Source organism: Gallinula chloropus (genome assembly GCF_964237585.1).
Source record: "Gallinula chloropus genome assembly, chromosome: 5".
Classification (NCBI taxonomy): Eukaryota; Metazoa; Chordata; class Aves; order Gruiformes; family Rallidae; genus Gallinula; species Gallinula chloropus.
Window position 1 is genome coordinate 47,562,573 of NC_140090.1, and position 10,615 is coordinate 47,573,187.

Sequence of the window (10,615 nt, forward strand, 5' to 3'; positions counted from 1 at the left end):
TTTATAAAAGCAGTGGAGTGTCTGAAAAAACTCCTGTTGAGCCAAAGTGCATCCAGTGACCTTTAAAAACAGAAGTTTCTGTAACAAGGAAATGTGTGAGTAGCAACAAGATAAGGTTTCTAACTCAGAAGCCACAGTAATCAGCACTGAAGTTTCAAAGGGATTTCATTCTTCTGTAATCAGCTACACCAACATCCATTGGGTGTTTGGAAGGAAGGTGCTTCAACACACATTTAATAAACATGCCACCCTCCTAAACATCACACGCTTCCTTAGCGTAGCAGAATTTTAGTTGAGAACCTATCTGATATTAACTGAAGGGCACACAGAGCATTTGAAACAGCAGCACCAGAATGCTTTTGTCTTTCTTGCTCAAGATGCATTCATTATCATACCTCCCCATCACAGCAAGCTGGTGCACACACACTCCAAAACAGTAGTCTGGAAAAACTCTGTAATTCTCCCAAATCCACACATACAAAATTGGACCTGATATTTTATCCTACAGTTCTTTATTTATTTCCTTTCTTGGCTGCAGTCTTCTTTCCTCCTTTTTTAGGCTTTTTACTGTATTTTGCTTCCATTTGTGCCAAGAAGTCATCCATTTCCTCTTTTCGATCTTTATTTCTTCTCTGTGGGAGGGAAAAAAACGAAACCCCAAACTTTTACTACTTCCCAAGACAGTTATTCTATTGAAGTTAGACAGCCACCTAAAATCTTGGAATATATTCAGCAGGGAATACAGGGTACAGAAAGTAGACCTGACTGTATACTCTGCTCTATACCTAACTGCCTGAAGTATCAAGACCAGTTAGAGTGGCTATCAAAATTCACCAGAGGAAAAGCAAAGCAATTTCTAGTTTATCCCCCAAACTACTACAACTTGAGGAATGATTACGCATGAATGTCCTAGGGAAGCCCACTGGACAAAAAAGAAGCAGAAACGGAAAACTTTCCTAAAACCAGAATGCAAACAGTGTGTTTTTCTCCTTGATCCCAAGGTACCAAAGCAAGATAGTAGGACCTATCAGCTTTTATGTCCTCGTGGAATTCCTCAGGAAGAAAAATAGGCATTATGAGTCTAACTGCTTAAAGCTAGAAGTTAGGCAGTAAGGAAAAGAGTATTAGAATAACTGTTAACTTTTAGAAAGGCATGGTAATAAAATCCATACTGTACTCTGACTGTCAGATTTTAACCTCAGGAACCCAGAAAAGTTGTAAGGATCCAAACCAGAGAGATGCTCAGGGAAACACAATTACAAGCCAGTAGCATAATTATAGTACAAAAAGCCTTACTTGAATCAGCGCTTTCAAGTCATCTTCTCCACTAAGGCCCAGTTCATTCTTCATCTTTTCTGCCTCTCTAGCTTCCTTTTCCGCCTTAAAAAAAAGTGTTTTGCATGTTATTTGACAAACATTTACAGTACTTACCAAACACTTTACTTTGCATCTGTATACAAGTAACTGCAAGGAAACACAAACAGTTCCCTCGTTTGCCACAGATGTGAGCTCAGTCGGAGAGAGAGCAAATTCCAGTTTGCAATTTAGAACAGGACAGGTTTTTACTGTTTTGCAATGCTCTGCACAGTGTGATGTCCATGATGGCCCTGCTGCCCCCACACTCTTTGTCTCAGTGCCTATCACCTCTACCCCGATGTGCACGTTAACATATTCTATAAAGCGTCCAAAAAGACCCCAAAACAACCCCAGGTTGCAGAAGGTCCATTTAGTCCAGAATGTTATTTCATACTCGCTTAAAAGGCAAGAATATTATATTTCCAGCCCATGTATGATTCTTAAATCATGGCTTTATGAAAAAAACCGCAGGGACACACTACACTGTAATAAGCCACTTTGGGCAATTACAAAATAAAGAATTAACAGCCCATTTACAAACCTTTCACAACAATTTGGGGGTGAGGGGTGGAGAACACAGGTAATGTTAAAGTCGAGGACACTGAGGAAAGATCTGCAACCCAGCAATCCTGTGGCAAGCATGTGTCTCGAGGGCAGTTTCACTTATTTCTACCGCGGGAGATTAAAAGCTTATGGTAACACACCGCTTCCCTTCGGTCTCTGATTGATCCAACCTACCCGGCGTTTTCTCGAGACCTTTTTCTGCTTCGACTCTTTTGCAAAGCTTTGGTAGGATGGGACTTCTCCGGAATCGATGGCTTTTTCTAGGATTTGCCGTATTCTGGGCTCATCTGTATAGTCCACGCACAGCACAGAGTCCATTATCCTGTCCATGTCGCCCTCAAAATCCACGTATGCAGCCTTAATATCGGCCAGCTCTTCTTCTGAATTTTTATAGGTCTTCTCAAAGTCTTCAATGTCTTTCACGGAGATCTGAAGCAAAAAGGTGACACTTTTTGAGTGTCAGGCTGTCATCACCGGTAGGATTTGACGGGACACTGTTACACGGGAGAGCGCTTTACACAAAGCCCGTACGGGAAAGCCGCAGGCACAACCCCGCAGCAGCGGGCTTCCCCTCCCCGGGGGGCTACCCGGCCGAGGAGAGCCCTGCCAGGGCCCCACCGCTGTTTCCCAGACCCCGGCGTGGCTCTCACCTTCTTGAAGAGCAGCCGCCAGTACTCCTGCCAGTCCCGCTCGCCGCGAAGGGCCTCGCCCTCCTCATCCACCGTGCCCTGCTCATCGTACACCGCGCGCTGCTCCGCGTCGCTCAGGACGGCGTACGCCTTGCCCAGGATCTGCGGGGACACGGGAGCCGGCGGGCCAGTCGGTCAAGGAACCGTCCGGCCGGTCGGTCTGGAGCCGCCGCCGCTTTCCCGCCCGCGCTCACCTGGAACCGCCGCGTCGCCTCCTCCTTCGCATCGGGCTCAGCGCGGTCAGGGTGGACGCGGAGCGAGGCGCGGTGGTAACCGCGGCGGATCTCCTGGGCTGAGGCCTCCCGGCGGACGCCGAGGACGCGGTAGAGGTCCGTGGAGCCGAAGGCGGCCTCGCACTCCTCCAGCAGCCCCATCCCGCTGCGGCGCCGGCACCGCTCCCGCACACTGAGAGCACGCCAACAGCCGCTGCACGTCCGACTCTCGCGAGAGTTGGTCGAGGGCGCGCTCGGCGAGCGGGCGGGCCACTGAGGGAAGGCTGCCTCCTCCCGCCCACCTGAGGGACTGGCGCCGCCGGGGCGTTGCTGAGGGGGCAGCGCTTGCAGGAGGAGCCTTGGAACCTGCCCGAAACCCTTCTCTCTCCAGGGCAAAGATGGAACAGGGCAGGAGCTGGTCCCCCAGCCCTCGGGGGATTGGATTCACGTCGCTCCCTCTCAGTGTGAAAGCCTCTTCTGTGAGGGAACTCGCCCGCGTCAGGACAGGCGGGAGCACTCGGGTACAGTTACCAGCAGGCACTTAAAAAAAAAAAAGCCAGCAAAAAAGGCCCCCAGCTTTGCTGGCTCTTTTTTTTTTTTTTTACCGAAAAAGCTTGCCTTCTTTTTAACACTACGGATACTCCAAAAGTCAGGCACCCCAGGGTGATAAACAAAAGTAGCTCTTCAAGATACCTGTATTTACTACATCAAAACTCAATGCTCTGACAGTTCCCACAATTAGTTCTTTGTTTCCTTCAAGGTGGTCCCGAACAGGGAACAGGAAGGCAAAATGTGTTCGCGTGTATCCAAAGAAAACCAGGGAATAAAAGTCCAATAAAGATAGGTTTATACAAAACTCATACAGTCTTTATTTAAACAGAGTGGCATACACAGGTTTATGCGTACAAAAAGACACATAAAATCGAAGTATTTTACATTTCTTGTGCCTTTTGTTGAAATGTAGAATGTTTCACTACCACTACCATGGAGGGAACAAAACACAGCAGCATGAACTCCCATCTCAGCTCTTATTTACAGAATTTGGATGGTAACATTGTAGAATATTGTCAGTTTTGTAAAAAAATTCTTATAAATGCTAGCTGTTTTCTATCATTATTGGAGCTCTGCTGATGCGAGTATTGCTATTCACAGCTTGATTAACCAGTTATTACTGTACAGTTCAGGCTAGACTCTCAATGGATTACCACTATCAGTTCCGAGGCACTGAATTCTCTCTTACCTCATCACCTTTTTCTGCAGTTTTATCCTCATCACCTTTTTCTGCAGTTTTATTCCTTTTTCATACCTCCAACGGGCCCTTGCTGGGTTTTCCAAACTTCAGTGCTAATGCTGACTGCAGCATTAACACTACAGGACAGAAATTGCAACCAAAGGGGATTAAATATGAAATACATCACCATTTTACTCTTCAGACTCTTTCAACTTCAAATTTTTCTTCTTTTCATGTGAGGAGGCTTTGAGTTTTTCAGCTGTCTTTGCAGTTTCACTTGTTTTGCGGCTTCGCTTTTTAGAACGTACAAGGTCTTCACGTCCCAGTTCAACCATTTTGGCTTCCCACACCTTCATCTCATTTTTATACCGAACCCTATCGTCTTCGGCAAGCTGCATATATGGCTGGAAGAAAATGAGGTATCGACAGTTATGGAAGGGGCTGTGTCTTGAGTAATTGTTGCAGATTATTTCACCTTCCTCCCTAGATGCCACTCAACATCCATTTCCAAGCACCGGGGGCTTCCATCCTACCCCACACGCTCACATTTCATCAACACCGAAATGAAGAAATCTCTTCATTTTGAGTCAAGCTTGCAATTTTTCTGATTAGAACAAAACCCACTGACATACCTGCTTCTGCGAACTGGACAGTCTTTGCCACGTATCAAACAGTTTCTTCAATTTTGCCTACAGGATACAGAATGTGCGGATATCTTAGGATCATTTTAAGGGCAGACTGACCACATAGGGTTACAGATGAATGCCACGCAAGTGAAAACCAAGTATAAACCAACATAAAAAAGCAGGGGCTTAATCCTCTTAATGTAAATAAGAAATGACACAGTTCAAGAAGTTGCTGGGCATCACCGAGCCACAATCACAGGTAACACAGGCATGAAGCAGGTTAAGTTACTTGGACAGGCGAATGGACAGAACAGCCGAGCTCATTTACAGCAGCACGACTACAGCTCACCGCGTGCACATTGGTTTTATTTAAGCCAAGCCCTAACTTAAACCAAGCCCATGTAAATAGTATCCAGAGGTACAAAAATAACTAACTAAAGTCACCTAAGCAGAGCAGAATCCAGACACTGAACTACCGAAGCATTCCTCTGAAAATGACAGAGCCTAAGCCAGATTTCCTGAACACAGCAGATCTCTTTTAAAGAGCAATCTTTCCTGGCTTACCACGGCCGTAATTCCATCGCTTTCTTGAAAGTTTTCTGACACAAACATGTTGAAGCTGTTACGAGGTCTTTTAGGCTTTCCAAGCACAGTCAATTCCTTAAAAAAGAACAAGAGAAGTGAAGTTATTCAGTCTACCAAGCATGCATTTCTCCAAAACTAAACATACCATTTGTCTTCACGTGTTATACAAAAACCAGACTTCACGTTTCTGGTGCTCTACTCTGCAAGCTGGTCTGTATGTCAAACTGCTCTCACAACTCGTCAAGACTAGTGCTTAACTACATTAAGAAAAGCTAAAACACAAGCATTAAGAAAAAAAAAAAAGCTGCTAAAATAACCACAACACCAGCAATTAGTTTATTCCATAGTGTTTTCTAGGATTTTGTTTTGCATTTGTGACATGCGGGGTTTTTTTATTCTGTGAGTGGCTTTTGTATTTCCAAACACTCTGCTCTGTACACCAGACACAAAGACTTCAATTTCCTCAAAATTTGAACTTTGCAACACTTACTTTTCTTGCCCTTAATAATCTTTTTCTTGCCATCTTTTTTTCTCTCTCTTGTCTCAAAGCCACAGCCCGGGCTGGAGATAGCTGAGCTTTATACGCGGCCAACTGCTCTTTATAATTCTGCCAGTCTGTCTTCTTCGCCTCCTCATAAATCTGCAAGGCAAACATTCACCACCTTAAACAGATGCTTGCAGAGAGAAAAGCACGGTGCCTTTACAAACAACCGAAAAAGATTAAGTGACTTTTTAGCATGCTAATTCTGACATATTCCAATCACAGTATCCCTGTGAGTTACAAAACAAAAATCCTCCAAACGTTAAACAAAACCCACAACAAACTGAACCCCAGAGCTCCATCTAGGCAAGGAAGATACTTCTATAAAAACCTTAAGCTGTTGCCAAGAATGTCAGCCGTCTGCATGGTCTGGCTTTCCTCTAGCTGTAGAAGCCAGCCCTGTAAATCCCACCCTGCTACATCCTCCCAGCTTTAGACAGCTTGTTCTCCCCGCTCTGTGCATTTGACCATTGAACAAAATCACACTTCTACTAACTACAAAAATAATTAAGACCGCCCTGAAGCATGAGATGTTGTAAGTAGCCATTTCAGATCTGCTTGATTAGCAGAACAGATTCAGAACTAGAAATTCAAACCCCAGGCTCTTCCCATGAATTATCTTAGTTAATTCAATACCATCGAACAAATCCTCAGATGCAGCTCAAAGTGGTAATGATCTTCCAGGCAAAGAGGAAATGCTGAAGCTTGGCTGGAATGATTACACCTCCAGTGCTTACAGCCACTGCACTGCACCAGAGCGCCAGTCACCATGCACACTCCAATACCAGCCAATACCAGGCATGGAAGCACCGCAAAATCATGGCCTTAGTACCAGGGCACCAGGAAAGGGCTGAGCCAGGCTACCAAGCACCCAGGTAGACCTCAAAAATCACCACCCTGTTCTCCATCGCAGACACAGGAATGGAAAGGCATACTTGGTCCTACAGCACATGGAGCCAGAAGTCCTGAAGGGATGTAAAGCTACCTGTGAGCTACTGTGCAATACTGCATTAGCCAGAAATGGCAGTTCGTGCCTAACAGGATCTATCTGGTAACTGCAGTCGAGGAGGAACAAGGATTACGGTGCTACAAATGCTTGGCAATTTGTAGGGTTGTTGTACACTATCCCCTGAAACTGTCGCTCTTAAGGAAACTTTGCTGCCTATGATAAAAAGGAAGTTTATTAGACAAAACCTAAAGGGAGTTGACCTGCACAATCAGGCTCTGCTCACTATCTAATCAGCGGAAAACATGGGTCCTCTCACCAAAGCTCTCCAATGTTTCACCTCACTTACGCATATGAAAGCTGAACAGCTTTACAATACTTATGTTCTTATACACATAATGCACACACACATGCACACAATTACCATTCAAAAAGCAGTGAGATAGCCATTCCCAGCTGCATGCAGCAAGATCAGAGAATCACAGAATCTCCTGAGTTGGCAGGGTCTGGGCACTGTCCCGATACTTCCTGACTTCAGCCCAGCTTGGTGCTGTGACCACTGCCCTGGGGAGCCTGTTTGGTGCCTGACTACCCTCTCAGTACAGAACATCTTCCTAACATCCAACCTAAACCCTCCTTGCCTCAGCTTCATGTTGTTCCCTCGGGTTCCATCCCTGGTCACCAAAGAGGAGATCGGCACCTGTCCCTTCGCTCCCCCTCGTCAGGAAGATGCGATGAGATGTCCTCTCAGCCTCCTCTTCTCCAGGCTGAACAAAGCAAGGGACGTGGGCCTCTCCTCCTATCTTTGATCTCCAATGAAGAACACTAAAAACGAGGTCAGGTGTAGAAGCACCCAAGTATCTTCCTGATTCTCTTGGGAACTGTTCTTAGGTTTGAAGCACTGTGCTCAAGCGCTTTTTGCGCCACTTGAAAAACCCCAACCAGCCATGCTACACAAAGCCCACAACACAAACCAAAACCACACAGAGTACACCTAACCAGGTAAAGCAACTACAAATCCTCTGCACAGCCCACAGTACACAGGGCAAACCCACACACTTACCTGCTTCTGTGATGCTGGTAACTCCTTCCAAGCGCCTGCTATTTTTTTAACCAGCTCCCAGTTGTTCATTTCTGTAGATTGAAATTAGAGAGCCAGGAAACAAAGGTCAATATTGCATCTTCAGTAAGCTGCTCCATTCCCCTTCCCACCCCCAAGGAAAGCTTTCTTTTCCCCACACAAATATCTTTTCCCTCTATCATAAGTGGCGGCAGTTAAAAGAAACTGTAGGATTTGGGAGGAGGAGTCCCTACTCCTGGCCCAGACCCGAATGAAATGGGCAGTTAGGAAGTGAAGCACCACTTCAAGAATGACAGCTGCTGCCAAGCTGCAACAGCTTCCATTGTTTTTCCAAGTCAGATCTGTGGTGGTCTGGACTCAGGAGAGGGGCCAGGGAAGAAGTCAGAGCTAAAACTTCCAGTTCTCAGGCTCTGGCAAGAGGAGTCGCCTGGGTTCTTCAGCTATAACATGACCTTACCCACCTGATAGGCAGCCACGCAGGGCCTTTGTTTATTAAGTCCTCTGTTTACAGTGTTACTCTATGCAAGTATGATTAAAGAGAACGTAAATTCCTTCCCCCCCCCAACAAAATGTCAGTGTCTTGAACTTGCTGCACCTTTCAGCTGCCTGCCTGTGACTCTGGCCTTGCAGCTGGAGCCATCTGATGGGGCTTCCAGCCAGCCCTGAATTTGTGAAGGGGGTAAAAAGACTTCCCACCTAAATAAAATCTGTGAGCTCCTCTTCTCCTGAAAAAGCCTTTACAGCACTTCCCTCTGCTTCACGATAACAGGCAATGTGCATCCTCCTCTCTCCCACCTCAGACACACAGCTCAGCTGTCCCGAGACCAGAAAGGCAGAACTACGCTCTCACCACCAGCCTGAATCCCAGAACTCTGGACAAGTGTGACAGGTTGGGGGCCTTTAGTCCATGCCTGCCAATCCTCAAACCTCTGAAAACACGAGGCAATAAAAGAACCCAAACAAATCACCGGGTTGCTTTTGAACATGACCTCTCCCAGCAGAAGCTGGCCCCCAGGTCTCAATCCACATACAGGACACAGGACATTCTCCTAGGGCATAACCATAAATAACTCCACGAGTTTTGCCCTCAACCCTTCTGGCTGCCGAGCAAAATCCAGGTACCAAGTGGCTCTGCCCATGCTTAAACCCACCTCCTAGGTCACCCCATACTTACTAAGCAGCAAAGTCGGACCACGCACGGCGCAGCGACGCGCTCCAAGTACGTGCAGGCTGTGAGGTGGCAGAAAGCCGAGCACCGCAGTCAACACGTGGGGCCCCGGTGAGGCTTTTCCTTTCGACGTGTTTTGGCTACACACAGACGCCTGGCTTTCCAGCGGTACCAAGCGTGCCCGGCAGCACCACCGGCTTCTCCCTGGCACGCTACGGGTGACCGCGTCTCCCGAGACGGGGGTGACGCGCTCTGTGACGCCTACCTCCGCAAAGCCCCGCTCTGCCTAGCTGGTTCTTTAACAAGCCCGCGGTCCGGAACGGCCCGCGCCGCGCACCGTGTGACGCGGCCTGACAGCAGCCGCCACCAGCCGGGATGCACCCGCGCCCGCCCGCCCGCCCGCCGGCTCCCCTACCTGGGTTCTTCTGCCGGAAGGCGGAGTGTTGCTCTTTAACGAAGCGGAAGTACGCCGTCAGGGGCCGCTTGGGGGGCGCGTCCGAACCGATCCCCCTGCAGAGACACCTCTCCGCCGAGCCGCCCACCCTGCGCGCAACGGCACGGCTGGTTACCGCCGCGGCGGAGGCCCGGGGGGACGCAGAGAGGGGAGGGAGGAATACCGAAAGCACCCAGCCCGACGAGGAGGAGCATCCCCGGTACCGAAGCGCCCCCCCCCCTCCTTCCCAGCCCGCACCTGAGTAGCCGCTGGGCGCCGGTGAGGAGAGCCGCGGCGCGGCCCAGCAGCACCAGCGCGGCCGCCATACTTCCTCCGGCCCACCACGCCTGGGCGCGCGGCCGCCGCGCGGCCTTGTGGGAAAACAGCCCTCACGCTCGCGTCCTCTCGGCCGCCAGACGAGGAGATTGGCTGTCCGCCGCGATGACGTAAGGGCGGAGAGAGACACGGAGGCCACGCCCCTTTCCGGGGGAGTGGCCCGGGCCAAGGTCATGAGGCGGAGCCGCGGCGCAGCTTCCGGCCCAGCGCAGCAGCGTGCGAGGTTGTTTCTCAGTCGCTTCCCGCTGTGTGCATCAGAGCGGGGCGCAGGCAGGAGCCGACAGAGCGGGAGGGGACTGGGGGGAGCGGCACGAGCGGAGCGGGACTGAAAGGGAGAAGGACGCGGCGTTTTCGCCCGAGGGAGCGGCCGGCCCCGGATCGTTTTCTCTGCTCGGGAGCGCGGCTCTGGAAACAGCCCGGCGGCAGCGGGGACGCCCAGCTCCCGTCTGAAGAGCCGACCGGCCCCGTGGAAGGGTCGCGGTTCAAGCACGAGGTCTTCCTCCTGGGAAGGAGGGCGCAGCGCGCAAAGACCGGGGAGGCAGAAGCGCCGGCCCCATCACACTGCGGGCCCGGCCCGGTGGCCACACCGCAGAACCGGTGCCGGCTGCCGTATAAGCGTTTTACAGCCGGTCCGACCGCGCCGCAGCGAACCCCGGAGGAAGCGGTATCCCTGTTGCACACAGTTCAGGACAGGTGCGCAAACACTCGGGTCACTTCTGACACAAAGCCATTGCTCTCCGCCTGGAAACGAAGAGCTCTAGGAAGACCTGATAGCCTCAGTTCCCGGCCCAGGCAGCAGGAAGAAGTGGTGGCTCCACCGGCCCCATTCAAATACAAAGCAGCAGGC

The 10,615-nt window shown here is 49.7% G+C and overlaps 2 protein-coding genes across 2 annotated transcripts; both read right to left on the reverse strand.

Moving 5' to 3' along the window:
- Window positions 1-440: 440 nt before the first annotated feature.
- Window positions 441-2,997, reverse strand: DNAJC9 (DnaJ heat shock protein family (Hsp40) member C9). The gene is made up of 5 exons (XM_084264517.1): window positions 2,804-2,997; window positions 2,571-2,711; window positions 2,095-2,349; window positions 1,297-1,380; window positions 441-632 (listed from the first exon to the last, which is right to left on the reverse strand). The coding sequence occupies exons 1-5, from the start codon at window positions 2,981-2,983 to the stop codon at window positions 513-515; spliced, it is 780 nt and encodes a 259-aa protein (XP_084120643.1). The 5' UTR covers window positions 2,984-2,997; the 3' UTR covers window positions 441-512.
- A 665-nt stretch (window positions 2,998-3,662) lies between these two features.
- TFAM (transcription factor A, mitochondrial) lies at window positions 3,663-9,777 on the reverse strand. Its single transcript, XM_084264895.1, has 7 exons — window positions 9,691-9,777; window positions 9,415-9,542; window positions 7,814-7,884; window positions 5,754-5,903; window positions 5,243-5,338; window positions 4,685-4,741; window positions 3,663-4,456 (listed from the first exon to the last, which is right to left on the reverse strand). Exons 1-7 carry the CDS (start codon window positions 9,756-9,758, stop codon window positions 4,244-4,246), a joined length of 783 nt encoding a protein of 260 aa, XP_084121021.1. The 5' UTR covers window positions 9,759-9,777; the 3' UTR covers window positions 3,663-4,243.
- Window positions 9,778-10,615: the final 838 nt, after the last annotated feature.

Excerpts from the sequence above, each read along its gene's own strand:
- TFAM (XM_084264895.1), bottom strand. The coding sequence starts at position 9,758 with ATGGCGGCCGCGCTGGTGCTGCTGGGCCGCGCCGCGGCTCTCCTCACC. Across the intron at positions 7,885-9,414 it reads CTTCCGGCAGAAGAACCCAG|AAATGAACAACTGGGAGCTG; the intron begins GTAGGGGAGCCG and ends TTCAATCTACAG. Across the intron at positions 5,339-5,753 it reads GATTATTAAGGGCAAGAAAA|GAATTGACTGTGCTTGGAAA; the intron begins GTAAGTGTTGCA and ends TTCTTTTTTAAG.
- DNAJC9 (XM_084264517.1), bottom strand. The coding sequence starts at position 2,983 with ATGGGGCTGCTGGAGGAGTGCGAGGCCGCCTTCGGCTCCACGGACCTC. Across the intron at positions 2,350-2,570 it reads GGCGGCTGCTCTTCAAGAAG|ATCTCCGTGAAAGACATTGA; the intron begins GTGAGAGCCACG and ends TTTTTGCTTCAG. Across the intron at positions 633-1,296 it reads ACTTGAAAGCGCTGATTCAA|AGAAGAAATAAAGATCGAAA; the intron begins GTAAGGCTTTTT and ends TCCCTCCCACAG.